This window comes from Molothrus ater, chromosome 8 (genome assembly GCF_012460135.2).
Source record: "Molothrus ater isolate BHLD 08-10-18 breed brown headed cowbird chromosome 8, BPBGC_Mater_1.1, whole genome shotgun sequence".
Lineage (NCBI taxonomy): Eukaryota > Metazoa > Chordata > Aves > Passeriformes > Icteridae > Molothrus > Molothrus ater.
Window position 1 is genome coordinate 17,227,914 of NC_050485.2, and position 16,842 is coordinate 17,244,755.

Sequence of the window (16,842 nt, forward strand, 5' to 3'; positions counted from 1 at the left end):
CATCAGAGATGTCCACACCTTTGGTTTTCTCAGTGTTGCTGCTTCTCCACATGGGAAGAGGAAAGGCAGGCCCTGGACTAGTGAGGGGCAAATCTCTTCCCCCTGGCTGTGGCCACTGAGGAGCTGTGCCCCAACCAGCCAGACATGGCCCACCCAGCTCCCAGCCTCAGGGTTAGCTACTAATTCACTACACCAAGGAATGAAACTCAAGCCTGGAAACAGCTTCCCACAGACTGAGCAGCCTCAGTAGCCTCCCACCACCCCTCTGTCCATCCCCAGAACAAGCTGAGGCTTCCCACACCTGATCTCAGAGCCTGACATGGGTGTACCACAAGCTGACTCGACTCAGGAGAAGCAAGAAAACTGCAGCTGTCTCAGAGAATGAGATTTGTCAGGGCTGAAAAGGTGCTGATGTCTGCTGGACCCTGGAGACTCACTCAGAGATGTGACCAAACCCAACACAAAACCCAGATCTCTTTGCATAAAATAATTCGTATTTTTCTGGGCATAGAGTCATCCCAGCAAAAAGAAATAGCTGTAAAATCCTCTATAGACCTCCAAATCAGAACAGAGAAATGCAGAGGTGTTTGTTGTAGTTCTTCCTGGATTTGTGAGGCATTTAATGACTGAAATGATGGCTATGCCACTTCTCTTACCAAAGCAGACACATTAGATAGCTACACCAGGGTGAAAAACCACTTGGCTCCAAACAGGATCCAAGATGTGCAATTCCCATAGGAACAGAAATGAGTCATGAGAACAGCAAAAGGACTAATTTAATAGGAAAGAGTGAAATATTTATAGTTTGGTTTAATAACACGTAAGGAGGCAGCTGCAAGGCTACAAACAGCTGAAGAACTAATTCACTAATGAAGAAAAAATATTTAAGGTGATTTATTGCATTGAACTAGAGCTAGACATGAGGGAAAGGATGAAAACAACATGTGTCAGACCTGCACACTTCTGGTATTCATTTGGATAATTCCTTTCAGGGTGGATAACAGAGCCAGTGGGAACTCCCCTTAATAATATAAAAACAAACCAATTTTTTTTTAAGGACAAAAACAAACAGTAAACGCTAGCAGGAAATTCTGTAAGGAACTGTGCAAAGTTCTACATCATTCACAGCTGTATCGCTCCCGAGTCTTGCACTCTGGAGAGTAAAAGGTTTACAGCAGCCATGAGGTACCACATCTCATTCAGGCTGATGTTCTTGCCAGCTGTTTTAGGATGCCTTCAATCTTTCATTTTACTTTTCCCTTTTACACTAGAAATACTGAAGTAAGATGCTCTTATTTATGCATTATTTGGATTCTGGAGATACTGAAATCATTAAAATGAGTAACCATTTCTGGGTGATGTGCATTTACATTTTCAGTCTCCTGTGTGCTGAGCTCATCTTACTCTACACAGAAAGTTTTGGGGTGTGCTTTTTGATTTTCTCCAAGATTAATTGCTCTGCTAGGCAAATGCAGGTTTTCTGATTGTCACCAGGCAACACAGGGCTTACAATTTAATAACTATGGTTTGGATTCTACTCTCATTAAAAGTCAATCACAAAACATCCATTAACTTCAAAAGCAGCAGGAACAAGCCCTCATTTTCCATCTGTGCTGAGTACATTAAAATTATTTCAGGCCTTAGCTGAAATTTTGAATAATTGCAGGCACCCTTATTTTGTATAATTTACATCCTGTGAAATAATGAAAATTAAATTCTCTCTGTGGCTACTACTCAAATATATGTCTCTCACCCTGCTTTATAGACTGGCTTTGGCAGAATTATCCTTTTCTCCATGAAAGAGATGGCAGAGATGCAATAAGTGACATGTACATTTGAGGCTTGTGGATATAAGAAAAAAAAAGAAAGAAAAAACCCACCTAAATTCTAATTATCATAACAGAGCTCTACTAGACTTCAAGGGGGAAATAAATTTGCATGAGCACTGTGCTGTTTAAAATACAGACCAGGACATGTGAATCTTTGAATTATGCACAACATCACTTTTAAACTTGCATAAAATTCAAATAAAACCACATAATTTTAAAAGCTGGGGAAGATGTACCTAAGGAAATCCCCACCACATTTCCTCTGTGAAACCCAGAAAGGAGCATTACATTTTGTAACTTGCAAATGTCACTCCAGCCCAGCTCTGGTCACACAAACCCCATCCCCAGGCTGTTTATTTGTTTATGCACCACAACTCCACACATGTGTGGTGCCTTGGCATTGGTAATGCCAGAGTGAGTCCTGCCCCTCAGCCTCACGGTACTGTGTGGGATGAAACTCCTTTTCCAGTCACCTGCAGCCTATCCTGGCCCAACTCTCCTCCCCGGTGTCCAGTCCAGGAGCCAGGGAGGGTGACCTGGGTGGCTGACAGCTCATCAGTGTCAGCCTCAGCTCCCTGGCAGGGCACTGATTCAGCCTGTCCAGAGTCACAGCAGAGCACACCACCAGCACATCTCAGCACCCAGAAAACAGGAGGCTCCTTTCTGAGACTTCCCAAATGGCAAAAAGCATTATGAAATCCAAACTGCTGCAGGTGGATGCTTCAAAAGCACACCTATGACTCCTTAAAAAGCAACGCAGAACTGCAACAAGCTTTGGAGTGAACATAAAGTGCACACCTGCAACGAAAGAAAAATCCACCTGGAAGGGCCCAAGGGCAGTCCCTGAGTGCTGGAATGGGAGGACAGACAGACAGCCAGTGTAGCAGTGCCTGTCTCATGAGTCCCTGTCCTTGTGTAAGGACCCACCCAGCCCTTGTTATTCTTACCACAAGCAGCTCTCATAGTCAGCAGGTGTGGTCCTTACTGGGGCTGCAGCAAGAGCTGCTCTTATCTTCTTCCTCCTCTATCCTCTCCTCATCCCCCCTTTTGCTTTTTTTTTCCTTAATTGCACTGCAACACAAAATCTTGCTCAGAGACTTCTCCCTGCCTTGGTACAAGAAGTATCGCTGGAACCATAAACACCAGTATATCAATACCACCATCTCTGATGAAACTGTTCTTAGGAACCAATCAATCATTTCCCAGCTTTCTCCCTGCTCACCTGGCTGCTTGTGCAGGTGAGGAAATGCAACCTCTCAGGCTCTGCCTCACCCATGCAGGTCTGCCTGGGGACATCAGGACTTCTGCAGCTTCCCTGCTGCCTCCCAAACATCTCTGAGTTGTAGCTGTCCAGCAGAAAGCCTGGAAACCTCAAGAGTTCCCAACTGAGCTACAGCCTCAAAATATACTCACCTTGCAAACTTAAACACTGAAAGCCTTGCTAAAGCTTGGCCTCCCCTCAGGGAAGCACAGAAACCTCAAGAGGCTCTGGCTGAGCCCAAGATCCAGGGCAGCCCTGGGCTAACAGCATTTCCACTTCTACTGCAGAACGATCACAGGTCTGACAGCCACAGCCACCCTACAGCCTCTGTCAAAAATAGAGTTACAGAATCATGGAATAGGGACCAGCCCTGGGACCAGATAAGTCCTGATAAATGAAACCACTTCATTCCCAGTTTATCTGGGGAATGGTGAAGAGGGGGAACTTTCAGGAATTTTTCTTTGGCAGAAAACTTCACCCCAAACTGTAGTTCTGAATTCCACACTGACTTGACATGCAGCCTTTGCTGAAGCATTGACTTTCCCACTGCCCAGGGGTGCTTGGTTTCAGCCTCCTCTCTCGGTAGCAGGCGTCTGAGGAAAGCACCAGGCTCTGCTCAGGTACCTGCACACAGCCTGCAGCCCACTCCAGTTTTGCTGATTGCCTTTGAGAAGGCAGCTGGCAGAGCAGCTGTTGTAATCATGTGTATTGTTCCACACTGGCTTTTCTAGTCTCTGTTAAAAAAAGGCAACTCCTTTATTTGTTCCCAGGACCTGTTTATAACTTTTATCTGCCTTCTATCAAGGTGCAAATTATATTGCACTCATATCCAATCCCAGCTACACACAATGACCAGAGCAGTATTCAGTGTAATCACTGGCAATAGTATTAGAAATTCATGTTCTGGAAAAAGGGTGTAAAGGTTCCCTTCCATGCTGATGGCATTTCATCTACTAAATTGATGCTGATTTTCATAAATCATACATGATAAACACGTTTTGAGGTTGAAACCCTTACTTCACAGGTCAGGTACAGCTTAGCCAAAAACAAGACACTATTCCCTTATTCTTCGGGCTGCAAATCTCTTCAAGTCTACTCTTCCATTTCCCTCAAATCCCACAAAACTCTCCTTTATTGTTTCAGTGATTACCATAAAATGAAATTACCCCCTCAAAGAAACAATACACACTTCTAAATCATAATTCTGTGGATTGTTGCTCTTACATGGCCTGGTTTGTTTTTCTCTGTCACACATCTGTTTATGAGAATCCCTTGTTAGAATATCCTAAACTTAGATTATTCTGCTTAACAGGAACTGTACTGAAAAGTTGTTCATATTTCAGCAGTCTTTAATCCATATTTAGACAGGTTAAAATGATCTGGTTTTTAGCTGCCTCACAGATTTCTTATAAACCTCTGTAGAATTCAGAGGTATTTAGACCTTTAATCCCCAATGAGACTAAAGGCAGAGCTGTAACCCCCTGCAGCAATTCCATTAAAGCAGAAGTAACAGCAGGATGCACTAGAAACAATCAACCTTGACCCTTTATTTGAGACAGAAATAAATCCTTCTTCTCCTATCCTCCCCCTACACATCTGATATATGAAGAGAGGTGTACAGGGACACTCCTGCAGCAGTGTCTCCCTCTCCTCTCCCCTCAAACACCAGAGAGCTTTTAGTCTGACTTAGGGACACTAGGCAGGTGTTGTGTCCCAAAGCACTGCTAATGTTACCAGCAGCCCAGCAAAACCAGTGGAACACAGTGAAACTTGGGGTTTGTGGTGCTGGCAGATGTGTTCTGCCCAAATCTAGCTATGATTGCTGCCTGCTGCCAGCACTGAATGCTTAACCTTTGCATGTCCCACAGCAGAGAAGGCAGAAAACAAGGCAGGACATCATGCCCTGGCAGCAGTGTCCCAGCCTGTGCTGGAGTCAGTGCTGTGAGCCTGGTGCAGCCACCAGGGAGCCCTGTGAGCTGACACGTGGACTGTCAGCTGCTGTGGCCCTGCCAAGGCAGCACAGGGAGGGGGCAGCTGCTGGTGACCCTCAGGAGGGGTCACCAGACACAGCAATCCTCAAACTGGAGCTGGCAACTTCAGCATAGGTGAGTGGAAGTGCCCTGGGTGGTGGGAGTGTTGGGTCAAGGTCAGTTAAAACAAACAGTGCATTGTGTGAGTGAGGCCAGAGACCACATGTCAATGCTTGTTTATGTCTGAAGTTCCTTATTTGAGAGTAAAGTCACATACTTTCTTTTTTCTTTTTCATAATGTAATCAAATTGAAACATGGCCAGAATTGAGATTTGATAACTGTGCTTGCACAGCACTTAGAATGGTAAATCCAGGCATCTTTCTTTTACAGATTTAGCCCTTTTGGATAGCAGGCTTTCTAAGGAGCTAGCATGGTGTTAAACAAGAATAAATAGCATAGTGAAAAATGGTTTAATGCCAGGCAGACTAAAAAGGCCAAACAGTTGAAGTAGGCAGGGGAACTTTGCTGTGGTTGCTGTTTTATTCATGCACACTCCACTCTGGTTCCTGTCTTTAAAGTCCGTGTGTCTTCCATCATGTTCCTTTCGAAATGAACCAGTATTTATACTACCATACACAAACATCCCACTAGCAGAGCCACTGGTAGGTCTGATACCTCAGAAGCTCTCAGAATGAACAGTTATTTATTACCTACCCATACACAAACATCCCACTAGCAGAGCCACTGGGTAGGTCTGATACCTCAGAAGCTCCTTTCGAAATGAACCAGTTATTTATTACCTACCCATACACAAACATCCCACTAGCAGAGCCACTGGGTAGGTCTGATATCACACTCAGGAAGCTCCTCTTTACTAGTCCATGGGATTGTTTCCTCTCATAAGGAATGTCAGAAGAAGAGAAGGCAGGCTTCCTAATTAAAAATTCTTCCTGAGATGCAGTGTTTCAATTGCACATACAGGCATTGGAGGGCAAAAGCACTTTGTTGTCCAAGCTAATGAAATGCTTTTTCATTCTGCTAAACCTTCCTTTGAGTGCACAAATTAAGATCATTTACAACATTGCCTCCTAAAAGCTTTGGAGAAAGCAAGCAGTTGATGTCACATAAAGCACCAAAGTGCCATTGGATGGCAGCTGTCACTGCTGTCCCACTCCTGACTGCAAACAAACCTTGATCCACTGAGCTCTAGCTGTCAGCCAGCTGTGCCCTGAGCCACTGAGCATCCCTGGGATGGGCTGCTGCTGCTGCTGCTGCTTCAGACCCTCCAAAGGGAGCCAGAAACTCTGCCACAGGGCACCAAGGCTGTCATGCACATCAAGGCAAAGAGCAGAGACCTGGCTCACCTGACAAACACTCTGTGCACAGAAAAGCACAGCAAAACCAGCACTTCAACATGAGAAATTTGTGCCCCAGATTTAGTAAGGACTAAATCTTATCCTTAGGACACACCTTCACTGGTGAGTTGGGTGAGTTGAAACCCCATTTGTAGCCATTTGCAAGGCCATGATGGATGAAAGTAGAAGCTGTGACTTCCAGTACTTACCAGAGCTGAGTTACTTCATTACCAGCTGAGTTACCTGCCATCAGGACATGGTTAATGCCAGACCTGAGCACACAGTGCCCTTCCAGCACCAGAAAAAACACAGTTGCCCAGTTGCCACAACACCCAGAGCCTAAACTGTACATAAATGGATATCCTTGCTATAATCAGGTGTGGAAGTTCCCATTCCCATTGCTCAGAGAATGCAGCTCTGAGAAAGAGAGGCAATTCAGCACCGGGGAGAAAAGGAAAGAAGTGGAGAAGTATTTTTGAAACTTGGCACAGAGGAACTGAAGTTTCTAAACTAAGGATGTTCTTTCTGCTTCGGCTGTAAGGGGTTTAAAGAATAATGAAATTTGCATTCTTATCTTTATCCCTTTCACTTTCTCCAAACATTCCTAGATGTATAAATATAGAATACGCTGCCAACAAGAGCCAGGAGTCTGAATATTTTATGCAGTAGGCAGCAGATGAATTAGCCTTTCCTACAGCTCATCAGAAGTGAAACGTGCTGTGTTATCCCAAGTCTTACCTTGGCTGGAATCTCACCACTGCTTCCTGGCATTTCAAAGCCACGTTCTGTGCATAGTTATTAGCTGAGCATCCAGCCTTCCCCTGCCACTCTGAGAGGCCTGGCAATGCACACTCCAGCTCCTGCACAGGAGAAACAAAAAGAAAAGCTGCATGTATCCTGTCAGTACCAATCCAAGCTCGGCTAAGTATTTCGCTTCAGGAAAAAATGCTCCATGAGACCAGGTGCTGGTTGAGGATCTTAGTTATTTTTTGGTAATAATCTTGAAACAGCTGGAGAACATAGAAGAGTCTAAACAAAGTACTATGTTATTTCACTGGAAAACAGTTTCTGAAACCAAAGCAGACTGTAACTTTTCTCTTTATTACTTAAATAACAGATTTCAGCCTCAGAGCTGAGGTCCTATACAAAGAATTAATTTGAAATTATTTACTCACATGTCAGTAAGATTTTATTACTTGGGTATCACAGATTTCAGCTTCAGAGCTGAGGTTCTATAAAAAGAATTAATTTGAAATTATTTACTCACATATCAGTAAGACTTTATTACTTGGGAATGATTAAAAAATCTGGCTGACAAAGGTGAGTGCAGTTAAATATCACTTAAATAAAATATGTAAAATTTAACCATTTGTCTCTTTCCCTTCCCTAACATATGTGTAGCTTACGAATAGAGTATTACTCTGTGAGGAGGGAAAGGCAGTGAGGGGAAAAAAAGCCACATCACCCAATCTGAGGCACAGAAAATAAAAAAGCCAATTTAGTCCAAAAAACTGAGTCATAGAATAGGAATGAGAAAAGTATCCATTCAACTCCAAGCTTTTGAAAACCAGTTGCAGGGCTGTGAAAAGATGTGTTCGGTACTTCTTCATTTCCTTACCTATGAAATGAGTTGCAGTATTTCCTTTCACTGCAATGAAACAAGTTAATTAAGATCTTTGAAAATGTGATAATCAAAGTGGGACTTTTTTCCACCTCTTTATTAGCTTTTGCAATCAAATATTTTAGTCTAATAGTGTAAAAAATTAAAATACAATTTGCTCTGCAAAACAACAGAGCTCCCTTCCCTGCTAAAGCAATGTACCTGACTTTGCTCCAGTGTCAAAGCTTGGCTGGATGCATGGAAGTCAAAAGTTTGGGTAGGACTCTTCAGATGGGAACTTGCAGGGCAGAGATAACACAGCAATTCCAGGTGCTTTCTGCTGGGTGAAGGGGAAAGCTGAGGACAAGAGCACTGGCAATAAGCCCTTGCTTGCAGGCTTTATGTTAGAGGACTTGGGTGACTTTGGGTTGTTTCTGTATTTTTTTTTCTCTTTTATGTCTTTGTTGCTGCTCAAAAATCATGTCATTAGGGTGTTAACAAGTTACAGTAGGGGAACACCCCTGATGGAATCTCTGTTTTTAAAGAGCAGTGAAATCCTGATGTGTCACAGGCACCTACAGCAGAGCCCCATCTTCTACTGCATTTTTGTTTCTTTTCACTAAAGAGGGTGACTTCTACAGTGAAATTGCATCATAAATATAAACAGAGTATACCCAGAAACCAAAGCAAAACTTCCAGACTGCCTGATGTGTTCATGTGTTTTTGCAGCTGATGTGCCAATATCAGCTCTGGCTTTTTGATTACTGTGCACTTAGAATCATAATTTTAATGTCAAATTATTGGAAGTTCTTTGACATACAAGCAATTTGATCACTTCATTTATACTCAAAATACAAAACTTTACTCAGCAGTTTTCAGCATTGTCATCTTTAGGCACTGATTGTCAGGCCACCATTTTTATAGCTATTTACCTTGATAATAAGAGTTTAAAACTGAACTTTTATTTCTGCTATTAGCTTTTGTTTCTGCCTATTAGCTAGGAAGTTTGGTGTTCTTTTGTAAATATGTCCCAGTATCAATAGGGAGTTTGAGGATGACTCATTCAAGAATCCATACTCGTGACTGTGCACCAAAGGTGAGTGACAGGAGAAAGGATTGGGCAAGGAAAGCAGACTTTCTATTCCTCACCATCTGTTCCCAACAGTGACTCCCTGGAGTATGTTCTGGGCATATGCTTCCTCACCTCTTGAAGTCAAATAAATCCTAATTAATTTGATTTCCTATAGGTGAGTGCTGCAGCATTGCTAAGGAAGCTGATGGAACCATGGAAAAGATGAAACCAAATATCTGGAGTACAGTGGTGGAGTCACATTCCAGCAGCCTCCTCTCCTCCCATGTTCTGTTTGGAAAGGTTACAGCAGCCTCCAGAGCCAGCTCCTGCCCCCAAGGAAATAACTGCAGGCAACATGCAAAGTACAGCTTTACCCTGGTGACATTTTGCTATCTGATAAGTGGTCAAGTGAAGTCACCTGGTGCTGTTCTTTTATTACACTTGGGTTTTTTAATCATCAGTGTAAATCTAATAACCTTTTCTTCATGAAGACCAAAGGCACGAGACCACAGGGCTACAATTGTGCCAAAAATATCAGAGGCACAGGAATCACACTTCAGCTGAAAGTCTTGTGAAGCTCAAAATCCCATCTTCCCTCTACTTGATCACAGCTGTCTGTTCCCTCTCAGTGACCTTTCTACAGTGGAAACCCCTAGGATTCTCACAACTAGAAAGGCACACAAAAATTGTTCCCATCCAAACAGACTTTAATCCTTCCAATACATGCAGCAAACTTATCTCCCAACAGCCTCTTCTAATTTTAAGGGGACAATTCTCTTTAAAAGAAACTTATGGGCTTATAACACATAAGAGGGAATAGCAAAGAGTTCCTTGGCTTATCAGAGCAACACCTTTAACAGAGATTCTGTCACTGCTCTGGTGTCACTCTTTCTGATGCTGCAGAGAAGTCAGCTGGGGAAGTGAGGAGACTGCTGAAAAAGCACTCTGCCAATAATCCCAGGAAAGCAAGGATGAACAGTTCAATCATGATGTGCAGTGCATCCTGCTTTTCTTTCATAAATGCATGTGCTCAGAAAGTGCTGTTTATCAGCTGCTTGGGAGTACATCATTTACCCCATCCAGAGGCTTGGTGGCAAGGGGTTTCACCAAGGAAGGTTGATGCAGTTACAGTGTTTCACCACTTCTGTCTCTCCTAATTCCAACCCTTGAGCCATGTGAAAATTATCTGCCTGGCACAGTTTTTCCTTCCAGAGGCTGCATACTTAAGTCATGCTGGTGTTTTATGGCAGCCTAATTATATACTCAAAAAGTTTCCCATGAAAGAATTTCACCATTTCCAGTTAACCCCTCTGGGCCATGTAAAATGCCACAGAGCAGCAAATCTGTGCTGTGCTGGCTTTCACTGGGTGAGAGGTACAGGCAGGACACACACAGGGGGCTGAAAAAGCAACAGATGACCTCTGAGACAGACCTTGCCCCATTTATGGCTTCTTCATGACTCTTCTCCTGATCTGTTTCCACTTGCACTTCACAGGGCAAAATTCCCATCATTTTTTCTGTTCAGCTGATAAACATGCACACCTCATCTCCCTGCAGGTTAAATAATATTTCCTAGGAATGCAGTGCAGTGGCAAAAAAACTCTCAGTTATTGCTTTATTTCTGGATCTGCTCCAGAAGAACAGACAGGAATTTTAGGGCAAGAGTTTGACATTGATATTCCAAAAGAGACTGTAATAATACCATTTGCCATTTGGTTTTCATTTTCCTTCAGGGATTCAAAAAGGACCTTCAAAAAGGAACTTCAAAAAGTTCTCACTTAGAAGGTAAGACATTCTGTATGAAATGATGAAATCCCATTCTAACTTGGTCCAAAATAATTCCTAGTCTCTGACAGGCTTGAAGTACTTCAGAAAGAGCTCTGCAAATTTCTATCCACAAGCAAGAAGAGAGGAGAGACAAAAAGTAGCCAAATATGCTATACAGCCAAGATATGGAAATACAGACATCTGTATTTGTGTATGCACAATTTTATGTAAATACAGACATCTGTATCTGCAGATGTCAGGCCTTGTGCCTACTGCAGACCAACAAATCTACCAACATTAATATTAACTATCTTGGATATGAGAATATATCCAGCTGAGGGGTTAAATCTGCACCAGAGCTCAACCCCTATGCACTGCACATCCAACACAACTTGGGAAGCACCAGAGGCATTTTCAGCAGCTGCTGAGAGGTGGAATTCTAGAGTCAACAGAGCAAATGTACCACCATAGACAGCAGCAGAAGTTTCCTCATGTCTAGTCTTCCTTAGCACCTTTTACAAAATTTACAGTTCTGCTCCCCCCAGCTCCACCTAGGAAGATGGTGGGGGATAGCACTGCTACCAGTGTGCTACTCCACTGCTATGGTCTTACTATTTAAATACAAGAAAAACAGAAATTAAGATGAAGGAAAAACAGTGAAATCCCTCTATTTGCAGCCAAAATACAGTAAAGGAAATCATTGATCAAATAAACAAAACAGAAACTGTCTAAATAAATATTTGCATATCTTCAGCTATACTCTCCACTCGCTTCTGAAAACAGTTGTGGCACAACCCTCTCTGCAATTCCCTAGCAGAAAGAAACTGTTATTACAGGAGGGTTGCAGACTGCAGGTCCTTGGAAATCAAGGTGGATTAGTGGGGTCTCAAATCCCACCATGAATTACCAGGGAGTCCCTCTTTGCATTTCAAAACTTGCTTAGACATTGTGCCGCAAGCCTCCCCCTGCTAAGTTTAATTTTTTACCTGACTTTCCTCATGGCTTTTTCCATTTTCTAGCTTTGCAATGGGCTTCGGTTTCCTCAGCTTTAAGTTGCCCATTTCAGGCCTTAGAGCACAGTCAGTTAAAACCTGCTGCTTGTGCTGCTGGGTGTCTTGCAAAGGCAGCTGCCTTTCCTCTAAGACAGCAGAGTTGTCCGGGTAATTTTCTTTGTTATCATCGTCTCTGTAAGAAAATAAAATTGAAATGCATCAGGCAGGATTTCAGACATCTGTCAAAACATTATGAGGGAAGAAGAGCAACAAGTTCTTAGCTATTTATAGCATATAGCTTTTACTAAATTTAGTGGTCTACACATCAGTTATGGATCTAAGTTAGCATTATTACACACTCAACTGGGAAGCTACTTAAACGATAGCTTTAGAGGCACTCTTGGGCTTCAGACCTACAGTTCCCATTTCCCAGATAAAATCTGAAACTCTCTTTTTCATGCAGAAGACTTCCCCCACCCAATGATTCACAGTATCATCACAGACAATAATTCCTCTCAACAGCACACTTCCCTTCTGTTGGTCTCTAGCTTTGAGGGCCATTGCACAGAGGGAAGGAGGAAGCCACTCAAAACAAGGTCTGAACAGCCAGGGATGTGTTTGGAGAAAACATCCTCCTGTGTAAAACACCTGGTGGCTTATCATACACTGTTACTCATGGATGCTTAATCTGGGACCAGGGAGAGACATTTTCAATCCCCACCCAGACTACAATGTGCAAGTTCTGTCCAAGGAGACCATGCTAGTGTCACCCACAGCCGGTCCCTCCAGCCTCAGCCTGCTCCCATGCCTTCCACGGGGAGCACCTCGGTGGCACCACGAGGTTACCACAGTGCAGGAGGCAGGGCTGCCTCAGGAGCTGGCAGTGGCATTGCTGCTCCCAAACCCCTGGCTGGAGCTGGTGTTCAGGTGGGATTTCAGGTGTTAGCTCCAGCTGGCAGCATCCTAATGGTCAGCTGGGAGATGACCTCTCTCCTGGTGTGAAACTTCCACAGCTGAGGGAGTCAAGGGCTATTTGAATTAAATCCCCCTGAGATTCATTTATTTTTTTCCAGAAAGCATAACTTGTTAGTTCAATGTTTTCTCCTAAGGATTTTGAGCTGCCAAACTCACTTTCCATCTGTGGCCCATCAGCATCCAGATGGATGCTTACAGGGTGCCTGTGGAGTTGAACACCATTGCTGCCCATGCCTTCTGCAAGTGTGCTCCAAGGCAGTTGTTATAAGTACAGCTTTATAGTCCACAGGCACCCCAACAGTGTGCACCAGTGCTGCTAATTTTAAGGTATCCTCTGATTTTAATATCTTCCTGAAAGGTTAAGTTGCATACGCTAGCAATCAATAGGTACTAGCAGCCATGAGAGAGGCACGCCTCAAGAACACTTCAGTTAAATTACAATTTAAAGGATTTCTTTACCCAGACACACTCAGCAATGAGCATATCCTTGCACAGTTGTAAAACTCTGCTTACTACTGCTTTGCACCAGCTGCTGTACAGTAAAATTCAGTCTATAAGCACCACAGCTGCCTCTGAATGACAGGAGTATGATGTGAAGTTAAGAATACAGACCATAACATATTTACATATATAATAGCAACAGTAAATAATCTTCATATTCATCACCCAAAAGTGCATGAGATAAATACATATTTCCCAGAAATACTAACAGCTTTTGCAGGTAATACCCCAGAAATTCTGCATTCCCTTGAGAATGAGGGCTTTTTTCTAATGGTGTAACAGAAGCAGTCACAGTTTCACTTGCTCCCAATGGATTTCAAACAAAGTTTACAGGAGAGTACCTGGGACTGGAGCTGCCTGCTTGATCTTCATGCACAGAGTCTGAATACCCGTCACACCTTGAAAATGAACACAAGATAATTATTGGTTTTCTGCCAGCTGCAGAAACTTAGCTTTTAATAACATTACAGTGCAGCTCAAACTATAAACACATTTCTTCTTCTCCTCACGCTTTAGACAGGGTCATTTAATGCCATAACTGCTCCATGATAGTCCAAATCTCAGAGGAAGAGGATTTGAGATGTTAAGTGTGCACAATTTGGTATATAATTTTCCGACAAATGGAAATAATTACAAGGAATTCAGATGTTACCATAAAAATCACAGGAAAATTACAAGAAATTCTGTATTCTAATTGCTTATAGTATACTTCACATTAACCTCAGAATAATTAGACACAATTAAGGAGGTTTTTTTCTCACAAACTCACAAAAATATTAACTGTGATAGACCGGTCATCCTTTATGCAGCAGGAAAAAGAATCCCCTGATTCTTTGATTATTATGAAGTGAGAGTTAGTCTTAAAAAGTGAACTAGCAGTATTTTTTAAGATGCCTGAACAGTCATAATCAATTGCTTCCTTTAAGTTACAAACAAAAGAATTGTCCCAAGGCTGCCTAATCAGAAGAGAAGTCTGGATAAATATGCTAAACCACAACCACTGAGAGCTGGACATGACACTGTGGCTGCATGGCTGAACTTTGCAGGATGATTTAACCTGCAAAGCCCATGAGCAGCCTTTCTTCAGATAAACACGCATCCATAAGCATGCACTCCCAAAATATACAAACACAGAGCCTGGTATTGCTGGGGTAAAGTCAGGCCCCTCTCCTCACCCTCAGTTCATACTCACAGGGCACAGACACTAAGGAGGCCTGGATCCCTTGAAGTTTTCTGGCAGAGGAATCTCTTCATTATGGGGGAAGCAGCCTGTACTTCTGCTGACTTGTTTAATTTTGAGAAGAACTGCCCCACTTAGAAGAGAGTACATTAAGTGGCACATTCATAGCTCTGCATTGCAATTTGAAGGGTTTAATATATTCCTCTTCCCCACCAGTCTTCTGCTAGTGTCTATATCAAAAGTCAGACTGCAGCAGAAAATATTTAAAGGGCCACTCAAGTGTTTACACTTCCTGAATACATCAGCATATGCATGAAAGCATCTGCTGCTCACAACTGGAGCAGAGAACTACAGTGGCAGATCACCCTAGTCACACAATATTCCTGCAATGAGTGCAGCTTTCCCCACATGGCAAAGTGGGATGATGGATGGAAGACCAGGCTTGATGTGCAAAATGGAAAGAAAATTCACTGTAGAAATCTGGTTGCCTCTGGGTGCCAGTGACACCTTCCCCTCTGGCCAATACCTGACTGCTTCACAGGAAGCAACAAGGGGTGGCACAGGACACACTGGGGGTTTGAATAAGGAAGCCCAATGTGAAAGGTACCAGGAACCTGGCTGTAGAACTAGAAGGAATATTTCAGAGGGATGAAACAACAGAAAGAAAATGCATTATGAGGAGAGAGTGCCAAGGTCAGAGCTGGATGGACAGAGCTCCCAGCACAGACACAGGAGAAGGAGAAGATGCCACCAGGTGGGGTGTGCACCACGGGCCAAGCCATGGCCAGCAAAGTCCAGGAATCCCCTAAAGGAACACATTCTCCCTCCTGGCTGCGCCTCAGAGAGAGGAGGTGGGAGGAAGAAGCTCTGCCACCAGTTTTGCTCCCTCTTCTCTCACCAGAAACCTCACTTGGCAGCCTCCTGAAAGACCACCTTGGCAATGGTGAACACTCTCTGGAGGGACAATGGATGGCTGAGAGCAAGTCCAGTGGCCAAGCCAAGTCCAGTTAAGGAGCACTTTCCTGAACTGGGGGAGCTGGGCTGGCCCTAAGAAGGTGATCTCAAGAGGAAGAGCTCCTAACTCAGCACCCAGCAGCTGACAGAAGTCATAAGATAAGACACAACTTATAAACATAAGTGAGTGTAGCAAAATGTATTCGAGTAATTGGATGGCAGCAGATAGGAAAGAGAAGCAATAATGAGTCAGAGAATGCAATGACCTTCATGAAATTTAAAAGATCCTGAGGAGGTTCAGAAACAACACACTCTAAAATTTCCAACAGAAATTTTTGTCTGTGCAAGAATAAATAATAGCCAGGAGGCTGAGAGCTCACTCACACAGGACAGTGTTTGAGGCTAGGACCATAGCAGGACCTTTAAAAAGATGAATTTGTCATATAATGCAAATACCCAGCATTGAAGCATGGAGTGTTTTTACCATGATTTCTTAAAGAAATGTGTCTTCTGTGTTCATGCCACCTGCCTGCACATACCAAAACAAACACGCACGCCTTCCTTTCCTCTTATCAGTAGCTTGTAAATCTTGTTGCTTATCTTTCCCTGTATTTAATAGGTAGGGTAATATTCAGGAGTTTGGTATATTTTTTGATAGTTTGTGGCTGTGCAGCAGAGAGACAGAGAGACTTTCACCAACAAAAAACTGCAGCAGCATCTTCCTCACTCCTAAACCAACAGAGAATGTTCCACAGCAGCTTCAGGTCAGAAATCCAAATGGGTTGAGGCTTACATTGGGTAAGAGCTGTCTTTTAACAAAAACAGTGATGTGAATCCTCTCCCTTCAGTGCCCAATCCAGCTACTGACTGATGGATATCACTTATAAGTAAGTACATCCATTATTGATGTTATGGCACAGGCCAGAGTCAGGTCAGAGATGGGATCCCAGCCTGGAGGGAGTGCTGCTCTGACTCTGGCTAGTCTGTCTCTGTGTTCCTTCCAGGGTCTCTGGGTTAATGGGACCAGCTTCTTTAACTTTCTACCATTTTCACCTTCCCACAGGAGCCATTTCAGACCAGAGTGAGCACTGCTGCCTTCTGCTGACTTGACCTTTCAGGAGCTCACGTGAGCAGCTCCCAAACCAGGCTGCATGCATGGCTTGCTGCGAGCTTGGCACCCCCAGGCACTCTCCTTGTCTGGAGAAATGTTCCTGAAGGTGTTTTACCACTGCCTTGATTTTATTCAGGAAGCCCTGGCTTTGCCTTTGGCACAAATAAAGACAGAAATTGTTAAATGAGGATGTCTAGATGTGCATGGCAAGCTCCCTCTTTCATCTGCTAAATAAAAGTCAATCTATTTTCATCTGCTTTCACAGATGGTCAAC

General features: G+C 43.3%; 1 protein-coding gene across 5 annotated transcripts in view; it reads right to left on the minus strand.

Annotated features, from left to right (window-relative positions):
• FAM13C (family with sequence similarity 13 member C) overlaps positions 1–16,842 on the minus strand; it is a 47,776-nt gene that overhangs the window by 29,070 nt on the left and 1,864 nt on the right. For all 5 annotated transcript variants that reach the window (XM_036386019.2, XM_036386017.2, XM_036386018.2 and 2 more), the window contains exons 2-4: positions 13,665–13,721; positions 11,842–12,040; positions 7,155–7,276 (exon numbers count right to left, since the gene is read on the minus strand). In XM_036386019.2, the coding sequence (XP_036241912.1) occupies positions 7,155–7,276; positions 11,842–12,040; positions 13,665–13,721 (378 nt within the window). The remainder of the gene's footprint in view (positions 1–7,154; positions 7,277–11,841; positions 12,041–13,664; positions 13,722–16,842) is intronic.